Consider the following 16862-nt stretch of genomic DNA (forward strand, 5'->3'; position numbering starts at 1 on the left):
TTGCCCCGACCCCTCTTCGATTGCGTGAAACTTTGTCCTAAGGGGTAACTTTTGTCCCTGATCACGAATCCGAGGTCCGTTTTTGATATCTCGTGACGGAGGGCGGTACGACCTTCCATTTTGAACATGCGAAAAAGAGGTGTTTTTCAATAATTTGCAGCCTGAAACGGTGATGAGATAGAAATTTGGTGTCAAAGGGACTTTTATGTAAAATTAGACGCCCGATTTGATGGCGTACTCAGAATTCGAAAAACGTATTTTCATCGAAAAAACACTAAAAAGTTTTAAAAATTCTCCCATTTTCCGTTACTCGACTGTAAAAATTTTGGAACATGTCATTTTATGGGAAATTTAATGTACTTTTCGAATCTACATTGTCCCAGAAGGGTCATTTTCATTTAGAACAAAATTTTTCATTTTAAAATTTCGTGTTTTTTCTAACTTTGCAGGGTTATTTTTTAGAGTGTAACAATGTTCTAGAAAGTTGTAGAGCAGACAATTACAAAAATTTTGATATATAGACATAAGGGGTTTGCTTATAAACATCACGAGTTATCGCGATTTTACGAAAAAAAAGTTTTGAAAAAGTTACTTTTTGCGTTACTCTTTGTTTCGTCATCCGTGTCTGTCGCGGGTGACCATGAATGGCCATGATCGATGACGACCAACTTTTTCAAAACTTTTTTTCGTAAAATCGCGATAACTCGTGATGTTTATAAGCAAACTCCTTATGTCTATATATCAAAATTTTTGTAATTGTCTGCTCTACAACTTTGTAGAACATTGTTACACTCTAAAAAATAACCCTGCAAAGTTAGAAAAAACACGAAATTTTAAAATGAAAAATTTTGTTCTAAATGAAAAATGACCCTTCTGGGACAATGTAGATTCGAAAAGTACATTAAATTTCCCATAAAATGACATGTTCCAAAAATTTTTACAGTCGAGTAACGGAAAATGGGAGAATTTTAAAACTTTTTAGTGTTTTTTCGATGAAAATACGTTTATTCGAATTCTGAGTACGCCATCAAATCGGGCGTCTAATTTTACACAAAAGTCCCTTTGACACCAAATTTCTATCTCATCACCGTTTCAGGCTGCAAATTGTTGAAAAACACCTCTTTTTTCACATGTTCAAAAATGGAAGGGGTCGTACCGCCCCTCCGTCACGAGATATCAAAAAACGAACCTCGGTTTCGTGATCAGGGACAAAAGTTACCCCTTAGGACAAAGTTTCACGCAAATCGAAGAGGGGTCGGGGCAACTGCTGTGTGAGTTGGCGGAGAATTACCCATTTTTTAATCCGACTGAAACTTTTTTGGTGCCTTTGGTATGCCCAAAGAAGCCATTTTGCATCATTAGTTTGTCCATATAATTTTCCATACAAATTTGGCAGCTGTCCATACCAAAATGGTAGGGGAGAGTGGGGGGGAGACTTGATCCCCGGGGAGACTTGATCCCAAGCCTGAATCTCGTCAGCATGTGGGTAAAACAATTAGCTTTGTTCTAGAAAGTTGTGCGAAATTGACTAAAACTCATTGTAGAAAACAAAGAAAAAAATAAAAAATATTTCGATTGAGTTACACACATTTTTCGCAAAAAGCTTCCAAGAGATCTCTTTTCTTTGTTTTGATAATTATAGAAAACACTCAAAAATTATTCAAAAAAATATTGTTTATACATGAATTGTTTGATAAACTAATCAACTCCAATACTCTTACGCATTTGACGTTAAATTTATCGTCATACTATTTTTACAACCAATTGTTTAAAAAAGTGCGTTTAGGTAGACTTGATCCCTGCATTTTTACAGTCACTGGAATCAGCCTCAAGATTAAATAATTTGGCTGGGTTTTCGTACATAGTTTCCTTTAGTATAGTTGTACATAACTAACTGCAGTTTGAACCATTTTTCAAAAGTTTTGTAAACAAAAATTACCAGCTTTTGTAAACATGCTCAAAATTGGTCTGAAAAAGAAAATTTTAGGTTTTTAAATATTTTACATGCTAAACTTGTTATATTTTGAACACAAACGTACAGGTTTAATGTGTAATTGCTGTATCTTATAGAAAATTAAAAGTTTTGATTAATAAGAAACATTTTGCTTAAGATTTCTTCAAAATGTTGGGGGGATCAAATTACCCCCAACATTTTGAAAATGCTGGTTTAAAATATTTTTATAAAACGCTTGGCATTATTCGAAGAGTTTATCTGATGAAATACCATTATCAGCCAAACATAGTTGAATGTTTAAGCTTTCAATTCATGCAAAAAGATCATAGTTTTGTGAGAAATTGACAGAGTTATGTGCGATACAAAAAAGGGGATCAAGTCTCCTCACTCTCCCCTATGTGAAAATTCAAAAATCTGTATCTTTTGAAGGAATTTTTTGATCGATTTGGTGTCTTCGGCAAAGTTGTAGGTATGGATATGGACAACACTGAAAAAAAAGTGATACACGGTGAAAAAAATTTGGGTGATTTTTTATTTAACTTTTTGTCACTAAAACTTGATTTGCAAAAAACACTATTTTTTTTATATGTTTATATGTTGTCTAATCTAATCTAATCTAATCAGACCCTAGCGCAGCCAATCTTTCGAAGGGATCCTGGAGAGTGCCTTAGGTTAGATGACGCCTAGCACTCTTCTTGTCATTTATTAACATTTGTAGTGCGCCATTGCAATAGAATGTATTGAAACATCACAAGCGTTAAAGCGGCCAGGCCTACTGCGTAAAGCCGTATCGCAGAGATGATTTGTAATTGGGTTGAGTTTGAGCACGGAGTGTTCGAACAAAAACACAATTCTGAATCGACAGGGGAGGAAGAAGCGTGGGGACACACCACCATACACACTAAAAAAAATATGAAAATTACTCTTAACTCAATCTTCAATCTGACAGAAAATTTCAACACATAATCGAAAATTTAACATAATTTTACATCTCAAATATTGTAATCAATACTCAAAAAAGAAAAATTATATTCTGTTTGAAGTGAAATAATATTCATTTGCGTTTGATGTAATTTTATGGCTCATTTGATGCACATAACTGGAGCATCAAAATGAGAGTGATATTCAATCACGTATCTTAATTTTACATCTCAAGAAAATCAATTTTACCCACTTTCAGCTGAATATCTGTGTATTCACTTCGAAGCGTGCACAACCAGCAAACGTCATTGTCGGCCATCTTGCCTTCACTGGTGCTTGTTCGCTGGTCGAAAAAATTATTATTTTTACTTAAAACGAAGTGCCGTATTAAAAATAAATCGTCGAAATCTATCAGCGAAGTGCGGCTGTCATCCGGCACACTTGGGTGTTGCAGAACCGGACAATATCCTGAACGTGTGGACAAAAGCCAGTTCCGGAAACTGCCGATGAAACGATGAATCCGGAAAGTAAACTGCCGGCAGGACTGGATTTGCAGAACCGGTGTCCAGTTTAGAAAAGGTCCGCAGCAGCAGTTGAACTCCAGTGGAAGCGGGCTGATCGGAGATGGCCGGTGAACGTTTTGGTTTTGTCAACGAAAGATTAGATCCTTGAAAATATGTTCAGTGGCCACCAAATCAGTGCTTTTTGTTGTTTATCCCGTGAACAAGAGTTTTTTTTTTGCGATAAGAATGTTTTGTGCAATCCCTCCCTCAAAATGAGTGCTAGTGGTAAACTGCGATAGTTGAAAAAAGAAAAAAAATAATAAATAATTGTATTCCGCTGTGAAAATAAACATCTTAACACAAAAAAACAAGCATTTTTGTTTTCTTTATAACCTCAAAAGAAAATGACAGCAGCTTTTCATGTACAGCAGCAGCACGCAAAAACTGGGTCGATTTGAAAATTACATCAACGCAAAATTCAACGCATGTAATATTAAATGCTCAAATGAGCTCCACAAAAGCTTCATGTAATTTTCAAATCGGATGTAATATTCGGTCATTTTGGACGCTCCAGTTATGTGCATCTATTCGACAGAATATTACATGATTATTTTTTGGTGTGTACGCTCCGTGATTTTGGTTGTATTCGTTGGGAGCACCATGCTAAGAAGGTTTGGTACTCCGGGACCCTCTGGGATGGGACACTGTATTTCCACGAATGCCCTGGACTCTATTTGCCGTGGTTATAGCGCCACAACTCGCTCTCTGTAACAGTATTCCTAATTCCAGTCCACGCTCACCAAGTCGTCATGGCCTAGTGGATAGCATTTTTGCTTACCAACCCAACGGACGGGGGATCGAACCTCGTCTCAAGCGACTTTGATTTTTCGTTCATATTCATCATTTCAAATTCTGTGTACTTAACTTTCTCGTTGGGAGCAGATGGGAATCGAACCCAGAACCATTCGCTTACAAAGCGAACACCGTAACCAGTCAGCCACGGCCGCTCCTTTTTATTTTTTTTATATGTTTATATGTTGTGCAAAAAATCTTTGAGCGAGTTATGAACTTTTGAATCAATACTGTTTTTTTCAAAAAATCGAAAAATTGGTCGCAAAATTTGTTTAACTTCCTTTTTCGATGTAAAATCAAATTTGCAATCAAAAAGTACTTTAGTGAAATTTGAATAAAGTGCACCGTTTTCAAGTTGAATCCATTTTTAGGTGACTTTTTTGAAAATAGTCGCAGTTTTTCATTTTTTTTAATTAGTGCACATGTTTGCCCACTTTTGAAAAAAATATTTTTGAAGAGCTGAGAAGATTCTCTATATTTTGCTTTTTCGGATTTTGTTGATACGACCCTTAGTTGCAGAGATATTGCAGTGCAAAGGTTTAAAAACAGGAAAATTGATGTTTTCTAAGTCTCACCCAAACAGCCCACCATTTTTCAATGTCGTTATTTCAGCAACTAATGGTCCGATTTTCAATGTTAAAATATGAAACCTTTGTGAAATTTTCCGATCTTTTCGAAAACAATATTTTCAAAATTTTCAAATCAAGACTAACATTTTAAAAGGGCGTAATATTGATTGATTGGTTGTTTCGGTTAAAAGAATTTGCATACACTCAAAAAGAGTTCATGCCACCGGGAACCAGGAAGAAAACTTTTATAGTGCATTGCACCATGAAAGTGATCAGTTTTCTTCCTGGTTGCCGTTGACGTGAACTCTGTTCACGTTTACGCGAACTCATTTTTTTTTTGAGTGTAGAAAAAAGGTAGTTTAGTAGTTTCATATTTAAATCTCTTACGTCCTTGGTAGCTCTAGTGCTCTATAAATTTTCAACTATTAACTGCAATTTCTCGAACACTTTCAAGCAAACTAACCTAATTCTTCTGGCAAAATCCTCTTCGAGACATACTAATTCAATTTTCTTCCAATTTGGTCATGGTTAACAAAACGTAAAAAAAACTCATTTTTGATCTTGGCGGGAACAGGTCCTCAATTTAAACTAAAAAAAATCGTTAAAAAAGCTTACCAAAATAATACTAGTTTATTTTCATTCCATAATATCGTAATTTTGTGTTGCCCAACAAATAAACAACATCTATTCCCAGTTGTGAATGCTTGAGAAAATAATATCATCTGAAATGAATCTAGACATGAAGTTTCCAGACGAACTGATTAGTTCAATGAGAACAGTATATTGAATTTAATAAAACAAAATTGAGTTCTTTCTCCATTTTCAATCTCAGATCAACGATACTCTGCTATCTTGCCACACGTCGCTTTTTGACGGGCTAAGAAAACCACGTTTTAATATTTGACCAAAAACGCTTCCAACCACCAACATTTAGAAGATCTAAGAACAACACTTAAAGATATGGTAATTCGTTTGAAAACAAACTAAATTAAAATAAATTGGGTTACGATTGTAGAAATTTTCTAGTGAAGGTGGAAATGGCAGAAAAATCTAAATTAAATATGATCAGGTTCTATGAAACTACGTTTCTGTTCCTCATCATAAAAAATAACTGCTGTCGTTATTAAAACTACACACTAAAAAATGATTAATATTACATTGAACGGAATTGCCAATATGACGTAATTATTAATCATGATAATCAGTTTTCGATGTAAAATTGCGTGTGTTTTGCTCCGAAATTGCTAAATTTCAAAGAAAATCCAACCCACCTAAGAACACCTAATAATAAAGCAATATCAACTTAATATTACATCTTATAAGATGCACATAGCTGGAGCGTGTTTTTTGATGTAATATTCTGTGTGATTTGCCTCAATTTCCCGTGCTCTTGATGCTTCTCTCTTGACCGTGCAACGTGACGGCCGCTATGTTGATTGTTGTGTTTGCGGTGATTGCAGAATTGTAGGCCACCGTTTGTCTTGATATTGTTTGATTTGGCCGGGAATTCCATCAGTTTTCAATTGAGCAGACATAATTAACGATGGCAAAGGTAGGTGGGAGTATTGTGTGCAAAATATCCAGGAATATAACAAGTGATCTTTTTTGTTTCAGGCCATTTTATCAACAAAAAAAAAAAGTTGAATAACCTGTTGGACGGTGAAATGTTCCAGATCAGTATGACTCACGACCACTTTTTGTAGCGCCTAGAACCGTGGTATTCTACGAGATTTGGCCAAGACCCAAGAGATGCGGAAGTGAACGGTTGCTGGTGCCACCGTACACGTTTAAAGTGGCCATGTCGATTGACTCCTGAAATCCGTGACAAGCTCGAAGAATCGTGACATTCCAAGGTGGAGAAACCTCTTGACCACGTAAAGATCCGGAACCAGAAGCAGCATGGAAATAACGGTGTGGCCAAATTGCTTTACTTCGTTTGCTGAAGATGGCCAGTTTCGGGGTTTTCAAGCCGTCAAGGAAGTGAGTTCATCGGAACCGGAACCGGAGAGCTAGAATGAACCAGGCCAAGTGCCAAGTGTCGCGAAAATCATGAAAATATTCGTTTTGTTTTGATAATGTTCAAATAAATGATTAATTTCAGTATCCATGTATTTTCTCTTACTTATAATGATAATGCAATTCCAATAGGAATGGTTTCCAACCAAAATTACGTTTAGTGTAATTTTACACGACCATATCGACTGATGGTTGGCTCATGTAATATTCAAATCAGATGTAATTTTCTGTCTTATATGACGCTCCAGTTATGTGCATTGAAAAGACAGAAAATTACACGATTTTTTCGAAGTGTGTAAAACTTTCGCGCAATTTCTGCTCTAAACAACCCAAAACTTCAAAAGCATTATTGAAACGTCTTCAACCATAGTGCCTTGCATCTTCTCCGCGCCAAAGCTTTTATGTGCAAATTATTCCCAGTTTGCTCCCGCGTGAAAGATGGTTAGTGGCAGTGCATTTGCAGTGTTATTAGTAAGTTTGTCCAAAGTTTGCGCCATAAAAGCTTCTAGCTCAACGATGCCAGTGACTCTCCAACTGGTAGTTCCCCCCGGACAAGTTCATTCCTCTGAAGCGGAGGCATCTGTTGCACGTGGCCAAAGTTTTGATTCAGTTTTGTTCACCGTCATGACCCCGTCATCGACGGTCCGCACCCCCAAACAGCTTGAGCCAACTTTTCCAAGTATCAATTACTCCGACGCAGACGCATTTGGCTAACTTTTGCTAATGTTTCTCTCTCTAGTTTTACTGATTTTGTTTTTTTTTTTTTTTCTTGTTTTCTTCCCAGAAACGGCCCTCCTGCTGCCCGCCAATCTGTCCAAGAGCCGTCACGAGAACGACACCAGCGACATCCGCCGGAACCTGAGGCTGCGCTACAAAAACGCATTCAAACACAACCGAGGAAACGAGTAAGTCCGACAGTATAGTCTATAATCGTAATTAAAAAAGTTTCCCGCGCGCACACTCTTCCCCACACTAGATAATGTGCCTCCTTGAGCTTAAATTTGATGAATCGCACGCCAGAGCAGTGCTTTTTTTTGTTCCTGTTTTTTTTTCCTCCTCCTGTGAAGGCGGCCTTAAAATCTAATAAAGCTCGGCGCGCACTCACTGCATAATTCATTTTGCTTATTAATTTCTATCGTTGCTGACCGCTCTTTCTGCGTTGCGGTAGAACGCGGTGCGAACAGAGTGAGAAAAATATATCTCGAATGAGTGCGCTCGTTGCGATTCTATCAAACAGCATGGTGTCTAGCTGTGTTGTTACTTTCCATAACAAAACAGATAGAGGATTTGCTCTGCTTGATAATGTCATGGAATGAAATGTTGTGGTCCTAGTAGCCTTAGGAAACAGTTTGCTTTCTGACAATACACTACAGATTCAATTAATTATTGGCTCATACAGCCGGCAATCTGTTCATGAATCGTTCACAATGGTCAGATTAGTGCATTATAAAATTGCCTAGGGTAACATGTTATCAACCTTCTCTAAATAATTACCAACTCTAGATGTAACTAAGCCGTTGCGTTGCCTTGGGCAACATTCATTGTATTGATATGAGTGCAGGGCATGATAATTTGGAAGGCGAAATTATATTACAGAATCTCAGAACATGAGTATGGGTCATTCCAGGTCAACTGAGTACACTTTTGGACTCGACCTTCACTGACTTGTACCAAACTTGGAGGGAACGTTCATCTATCGATAGTTAACAGAAATCCCAAATTTGGTGCTGATTGGACCATCCCTCTATTTTTGGCACCGCCCTCTTTTTTGGCGATTTTCTAAAAAACTTGTTTTCTTTTAATCATAACTTTGCAACTATTTGAGCAAAAGACTTTCTACAGGTTGCATTTTATAGAAAATTGTCCAAGAAATTCGATAAAAATAACAATTTAACCCTTAAATGCCCACTAATATTATATTTTAACGTTTTAAGTATAAAAATTCAGTTTTGACCAATTGCTTATATTTTTATTTGTTTTATTTTATCACCATCGTGTTCCCCAGAAAATTTTACATAATAATCAATGTAGACTTCAATCTAAAATGAACTATTGGCGAGATACAGCGATTTTACTGAAAAAAGTTCGATTTTGCACTGCACTCTGTCCTATGAATTCAAATCCGAAATGAGTTTCTCACATATAAAAACCGAATTATGCGAGATTCATTCCTGATTGTTGAAAAGTACACCATGAACTTACGAGTGCTGCGCAAAATCAATTTTTTCCGTAAAATCGCTGTATCTCGTCAATAGTTCATTTTAGTTTGAAGTCTACATTGATTATTATGTAAAATTGTCCGGGGAACACGATGGTGATAAAATAAAACAAATGAAAATATGAGCAATTGGTCAAAACTGAATTTTTATACTTAAAACGTTAAAATATAATATTAATGGGCATTTAAGGGTTGAAATTTTATTTTTATCGAATTTCTTGGACAATTTTCTATAAACTGCAACCTGTAGAAAGTCTTTTGCTCAAATAGTTGCAAAGTTATGATTAACACTGGAACGCCCAACGCATGTCCAACTTACACGGACGCCCAAGCCTCCCGAAAAAGGTGGAACGGTAACTTCAACTCGCTGGTTTTCGGGCCTAACTCAACCAATCAAGATGATTCTTCTTTCCAGTGATTTGTTAGGATGTCTAGATGATTCTAGACTTTTGCAGAACTCAATTTGAACAAATCTGTAATTTCTGCAACCGAAAACATCATTCCACCTTTTTTAAAAAGTTTGCCTCCGCGGAATATTCGGCGATTTTTTTTTTACACGCAAAAAAAAAGTTGGAACGATGTTTTTGATCGTAAAAATTACAGATTTGATCAAATCAAGTTCTGCAAAGTTCTAGAATATTCTAGAAATCCTAACAAATCACTGGAAAGAAGAATCATCTTGATTGGTTGAGTAAGGCCCGAGAACCATTGAGTTGAAGTTACCGTTCCAACTTTTTTGGAGCCTTGGGAGTTGGAATGTTAAAAGAAAAAAAAGTTTTTTAGAAAATCGCCAAAAAAGAGGGTGGTGCCAAAAATAGAGGGATGGTCCAATCAACACCAAACTTGGAATTTCTGTTAACTATCGATAGATAAACCTTCCCTCCAAGTTTGGTCCAAATCGGTGAAGGTCGAGTCCAAAAGTGTACTCAGTTGACCTGGAATGACCCATATCAAATTTTCTTATATTTGGAGTGATGTCTCTCAAGTTGTGTCCATGAACATCGTTTTTTCGAACCGAGTGACATCGGTCGGTTTTGTGCATTTTTATTTTTTGTGTTTATAATTTGGTTTCAGCCTTGGCAAATTTACCTTAGATTTTTCAAATTTATCATTTTTGTCACCCGTACAAAAATTATATCTGAAGATCCTCTATAATTACTCTTAGTTAGTAAAAAACTGTACAAAAGCCAACTCAGTCTCAACAGCATTTGAGCCACCTAGTTAAGATTTAAAAAGATACCTTACCCAAAAAATCATAAGAGGCAGTATTTATAGATTCTGCTCGGTTTGTTCTAGAGGTCGTATCGAGGTGCTCCGATTTGGATGAAACCTTCAGCGTTTGTTTTTCTATATATGAGTTGAACTCATGCCAAATATGAGCCCTCTATGACTAAGCGAAGTGGGGTAAAACAAGCATTGAAGTTTGAGGTCCAAAAAACATTAAAAATCTTAAAATTGTTCGCATTTCCGCAAAACTTCATAAATCCCAACTCTCTTAGATGCATTCGAAAGGACTTTTGAAGCCCTTCAAATTGTGGTATATACATTTAGGATTTGCTTGACTTTTTCTCATAGCTTTTGTAAATTACTGTTAAAAATAGATTTTTTCAAACTTACGTGAAATTTTCCGAGGATTCCGAATATGTCAAAATTAAGACCAGAAATGCCGTCTTGTTGGCCTACAGGGCTAAAGTTAACGTTATTTAATGTTTGTTATAGAAAAATCGTAAATCTATGAGCTAATGAGTCAAAAGTTAATACTGTAGGCTTATAGTCCATGAAATTTCCTTACTTTTGACCTATGGAAGCGTGGGTGTTGGACGCTGTTGTACAAACCACATTTTTAAGGGCTTCAAAAGACCTTTCGAATGCATCTAAGAGAGTTGGAATTGATAAAGTTTTACGCGAATGGGAGCAATTTTTAGATTTTTTCATGTTTTTCGGACCTTAAACTCCAATGGCTGTTTTACCCCACTTCCCTTAGTCATAGAGGGCTCATATTTGGCAAGAGTTCATCTCATGTATAGACAAACAAGCGCTGAAAGTTGCATCCAAATCGGAGCACCTCGAATCGACCTGTGTCACATTGGTGAAAAACTCGCTCTTATAGAAGATAACAGAAATTTTGATAAAGTGTACTGTTTTCAAGATATGGTCATACAATTTGATTTTGACTTAAAAATGACCATTTCTGCAAATTAGAGGGATACGATTCTCGAGATTTTCAATTTTCGGGAATCGAGAGTTAGATTTGGCTATTTCCCGGGAATTCCCGGGACCCGTGATGTTTAGTTTTTATTAAAAATTGTTAATATGGTGCCCATTATTTTAAAGAAATGCAATAAACTTATTACATATGAATGAATTCAATTACATTTATGTCTAGTTAATCAATTAAACATTAATTTGAGTAATCTTACCGAGATTTCGAAGAAATATTTCAACTTTAAAAAAATCATTCTGAAACTGCAAACACAAGATCTTTCTAGAGCTATTTTAGACCTGAAAACTGTATTGTATCATTTTTATCACACTGAGTGATTTTTCCAATGTTCACTTTACCAGTAAAAACTGTATTCCTTCAATGAACGGACCTTAACTTAACGGGAGTTTTGCCTTCCTCACCTTACTGAGGAAAGGCTATAAAATAACTCGAGAAATGAACTTCTTAATTCGACCTCGTAGACCCACCTTCACGTATACCTATCGACTTAGAATCAAATTCTGAGCAAATGTCTGTGCGTGTGTATGTCTGTAAGTCCGTGCACCGAAAAAAATGCACTCAATTATCTCCGGACTGGCTGAACCGAATTGAACCGTTTTGGTCTCATTCGATCCGTCTTGGGGTCCCACAAGACCCTAGTTGATATTTTGAAATTTTGTAAAGTACTTCAAAAGTTATGGTAAAAAACGATATTGGCTGAAGTCCGGAAGATTGTAAAAAGGGTGGTTTTTGTAAAAAAAAAACTGTCATGCTATATATTTTCAGAAAGGTATTCAAAAGACCTTTCTAACGAGTCCAAAATATTGAAGATTTGACAACTCTATCAAAAGTTATAAGCACTTAAGTGTTATTTATATACTTTTTAGAGGCCGGATCTCAGATATTTTGATAAAAACGTTGTCCGGATCTATCATTAGACCCATCCATGGATGGATAATCAAAAGACCCTTCTAACGCATCCAAAACATTGAAGATCTGACAACCCTATCAAAAGTTATGAGTACTTAAGTGTTAATTTTACACTTGTTAGGGTCGGATATAAGATATTTTAATGATATCTTTGTCCGAATCTATCATGCGACCCATCGTTGGAGGGGTAATCAAAAGACTTTTCCATAGAACCCAAAATATTGAAAATCTGACAACCCTATCAAAATTTAAAGGCACTCACGTGTTATTTATACATTATTTTGAAAACGGATCTCAGAAATTTTGATAAAAATATTGTCTGGATTTATCATGCGGACTTTGATGATTGCATCATCATTGCAATATATGAATGTGAGGAAGGCACCAACCATCAAGTAACTTTTTTTTCTTAAATTATGATTATATATTGGTGCCGGAGCAAATCATAAAAAGACCATTATTTTTCAATTCTGAGCTGAAATTGCTTAGTTTGGTTTTAGATAAATTTTGGTTTAGCTAGTAGATTTAATTGGTCCCCCCCCCTTCATAATTGGTCTGAAAAATCAGGTGGCAAAAAATAATTTTCCAAAAAACTTCAAAATTTCCATGAAATAGAAGTCTAATCAACTGAAAACAATATAAAATGCATTTTTCAGCATTTATAATCATAATTAGCATGTTTGGGCTTGTTTTGCATTTTTATGAAATTCCAATGTACAGAACCGCAAAAAAAATATTTTTCGCAAAAATAAAATTTTCGTCAATACTTAGATATTTTGGAAACTAATGATGGCAAAACAACTGGACAGGTGTATAATGCATTTTAAAACACTTTTTTCATCAAAATGTTGAAACCATGGCTCTTAATTTCAATTTTTAAACTTTTTTTATTTTTTTGCCCCCTCCTCGACTTAGGTCAGAGTCGAGGGACATAAACTTCAAAAAATATTTGCAACGGCCTAAGTGGATAATTTGGTTACCAACAGTCAACGTTTACTTTCCAAAGACGACTCTATGGTAAATTTTGTTTCTGTGTCCTCAATTGGAATTGTTTTACAAGATTAATTTTATACTTTCTGAATAACAACATTAGAAAAGCATTGGTTAAATTGAAATTAAATATGGCTTTTTTCATCCATAGAATTCAACAGCAATCCACTTTTTTTTTGGTTTTGCTCAATCAGAGGGGAAGCATGAAATTTTTGGTTCCCACAAACTCAAAATTTTTTTCAAAAATATTCAGGCAGGAACGAATGACTTCTCTTCAAAACAATGCAATGTCTTGTGAAGATTAGTGTAATCTCTGATTGGTTAAATATAGGTTTGCTTCAATATTTCAAGTACCTATCAAATAGTCCCAGGAAATCTCGCTCGTCACACAAACACGTTTTGATTGGTTGACCATTCTTTGCATTGCCTCAAATTTTTGGTTGAAATTGGTTGCCAGAGTAACTACCGAGTTATAATTAAAAATGTTTACAGTAGTCGGGCATGTACGTGTGTCATACGCGTTCGGACCTGACCGGGCCCTTTGGCCAGTTGTCGCACTTACAGCAATTTTCAGGGTGTGTCAATGTAGCACGACAAGATAGAAACTTCTTCATAAGAAAAGTGACAAAAATGCACGGAGTTTTTTTTCGGTTTTTATTGAATATCTCAGGATTGAAATCAAATTTGGGGAACTATGGAGGTAAATAGGTGAGGCATTGAGAGCTGCTCAAAATGGCGTTTATAACTCAATTGTTCCAAAAAACACATTATTTCCAAAACCGCATCAAGTAGACACCATGCCCTTCTGCAACGTCCTGCACTTTCCAGGTATTCCAGAGGCAGGATCCAAGCGGCTGGGAATCCACAAAAGCCTCACGACTGTTTTTATACACTGTCGACTGACTAGTCGGTCGGTCGTTTTAATTAACTTACCCTACCCTACTCCGAGCTCTCATCCTAGTTGTGTGTGTGTGCGCGCGCGCGTTTACGAAACTATTTTCCACCGACTAACATTTTTTTTTAAATTTATTTTTCTTCTTCCTCCCATCCCAGGTACTGCCTAGAGTATGAAGTAATTAAGGCCACCAAGGCTTGCCACCGGGACAAAACGTACAGCGCGCTGGCCGAGGGAGACCGTGTCGTGGTGCGGTGTGACCTGGAGGCCCTGCACGAGGACACGTCGGCCACCGGAGCGACGACGGCCACCGAAATCTCCAACAACTCCATCCAGGACGACGACGGCAACGCCGAGGGGGAACCGCACCACAAGCACGAGCGAAAGCCCAAATTCCGGTGCCGCGGGGAGGGTCTGACCGGTCGGAGCACCCGGTTCACCAGTCTGGCGCTGCCGTCCTGCCGTGGCAAGTGGATGCGCGTGACGGCCAAACAGCTGAAGAAGTGCTCGTCCGCCGAGGAGCAGTTCATTTTCGTTTAGGGTGGTGGTGTGGTGGGAGGGGAGAAGGAGGTAAGAGAGGATCATCGGATGAAAAGTGCAAAGTCCTTTCGAGCAAGGAGGAGATGGAGGAGGAGGGTTGTGGTGTCACGTGAAAGTGACACTGGAAATGTGTATCATTGACAATATTAAGCTTTTCGGAACCGGAGAGTAAGAGCGAAGAACGAACCAATATAAAGTCACACGCCATAATGGGGAAGCAGCTTTTCAGTGAGGGTTGGATCGGGATGAATGAACAAATAGAAACTAAAACACACATACAATTGCGCTCAGTTGCATAAAAACGATGAAGAAAAAAATTAACAAATTCAAGATAAAATAAAAATAATAATAATAAATTGTGATATTTTTTCATATTTTACAAATTCTTAATGGCAGAAGCACAGACCATTTTTTGTCTCAAAATACCCTCAAAAAACACATATTAAATATGTTAGACATTTGTTTATCAAAAATCCTAATTGTCTTATGTAAAATCCAAAATATAAGTATATGCATTTTTATCAGAACGAATAGTTTATTCATACAACCTGGCTCAGTAGCGCTGGATATTCCCTCAACCCCCGCTGGTTGGTCACTTTTTCGTTTGACACTTTTTTAGTTTGTACCCCGTTGGTTGGTCAAAGTCAAACTAAAAAGTGACGAACTGTCACTTTTTACACGGCGCTCGCGCAAACGATCAAAACATACGTTTGGTAATGTGTGTGAACTCCGTGTAAAAGGGTTGTCAAACTAAAAAGTGACCCCGTTCGTTTGACAACGGTTGGTGTCAAACCATCGAGGAGTGTTTAAAAATCGAATTTTGTAAAGAATTGCATATATTTTTTTTACAATTTCAAAAAAAAATGAATTTTTCAGTGATACGCTTGTTTTTTTTATTTAATCTAGAGTCCATTTGTGTTTGGTCAACTCAACAATCAAAACAGTGGCGATAAGTATTACTTTTTTCTGATGATAAGTAGACATTTTTTGCAATAAAACGATAAGAAATGTAAGTATTTCCACGAGGGAGCTCCAAATTTTTTTTTTCATTCAAAAATTATAACTTATACAAGATTGTAATACTAATCACTAAAAGACCGAAGTAATATATAAAAATTTTTATGCAACTGAGTGTACCAAACAGGCAGATTGAAAAAGAAAACTCAAAGTGAAAACAAGTTACACACAGAACAAAAAAAAATCCAACACTCAAACACAAGCATGGAACGAAAGTCGAGAAAACTTGTTAGCTTTAGGACAGGTGACAGTGACATTTACTGTCACAAGTTTTTAAACCTTTTTTCCTTTGTTGCCGAAGCAGTGAAAATTGAAAATCGAACCGATCGGTGGGAAGAGAGAGATTTTTTTGTTTTCTAAGATTGTAGGAGATAAGTAGTGGAAAACTACCCAGCCCAGAGTGGAAGAGACGAAACATGAAAGCATCAGAAATCGATTTGGGAGCTCGGCCCGTCTCGGCGAAGATTATCAATCACAGTTCACACTATATATATTTATTCGTCACTCGTCACAGCACCCGATGTAACCCCGTAAAGGCGCAAAAAGGTTAGGTTTGAGTAGTGAATTCCGTTTTTGCGTTTAGAAAGCCACACCTTACAGTATATTTTACCACGATGATTTCCAAAACTGCCCCGTAAACAGTTCGAGACACCACAATTGTAAGAATTTTAAGCAGTGCGTTTTATAATAAAAATTAAGATACAAAGAGCAAATCAGTTTAGGAAAGTGCCATATCACTGGAAGCAAAATCGGGCACATTTCGAGCAGCAGTTACTTACACATTCAGAGTCAGTAAATTGGTGAGTCGAATCGAAAATATTAAGCAAATAGCTAGAACAGATTATGGACTCATCACAATGAAATTAAAAAAAAAGCAGAAAAGGTTTATAAATACACTTAAATATGATTAATTTAGAAGAATCAGTACGTATCATTAGGATTATGTTCAGTCTCGGTTAAATATGTACAATAATGTTAAATATAAATCGTAAAAGTAATTTTCAATGTTTATTTTAATATGCTAATGACATTCCGTTTACTACCTAAACAATTGAATTTGCTGATGGTTTGTCGCTTTTTTACGCTATTTTATGTTTGACATTGAATAAACAACAAAGAATAGAGCTCGAAATGTAGTTTAAACACATGAGCAATTCTCTTCGAATTAGGTCTTTTTGCCTTTCTTACAAAAGAAAGGTTTGGGGTTTGCCTTTGGAAAAACACTTTTCTCAGAAATCTTAAAAATTCGTGCAC

General features: G+C 36.5%; 1 protein-coding gene and 1 long non-coding RNA gene across 2 annotated transcripts in view; both read left to right on the forward strand.

The window, feature by feature from the left end:
• LOC6031468 overlaps positions 1-16603 on the forward strand; it is a 110876-nt gene extending 94273 nt beyond the window's left edge. The window contains exons 3-4 of the mRNA XM_038250511.1: positions 7555-7720; positions 14210-16603. Of these exons, the coding sequence (XP_038106439.1) occupies positions 7555-7720; positions 14210-14591 (548 nt within the window). The 3' untranslated portion in view covers positions 14592-16603. The remainder of the gene's footprint in view (positions 1-7554; positions 7721-14209) is intronic.
• Positions 6307-6791, forward strand: LOC119767228. Its single transcript, XR_005277402.1, has 2 exons — positions 6307-6351; positions 6414-6791. It is a non-coding gene; the product is annotated as an uncharacterized LOC119767228 (long non-coding RNA).
• Positions 16604-16862: the final 259 nt, after the last annotated feature.

This window comes from Culex quinquefasciatus, chromosome 2, assembly GCF_015732765.1.
Source record: "Culex quinquefasciatus strain JHB chromosome 2, VPISU_Cqui_1.0_pri_paternal, whole genome shotgun sequence".
Taxonomy (NCBI): Eukaryota; Metazoa; Arthropoda; class Insecta; order Diptera; family Culicidae; genus Culex; species Culex quinquefasciatus.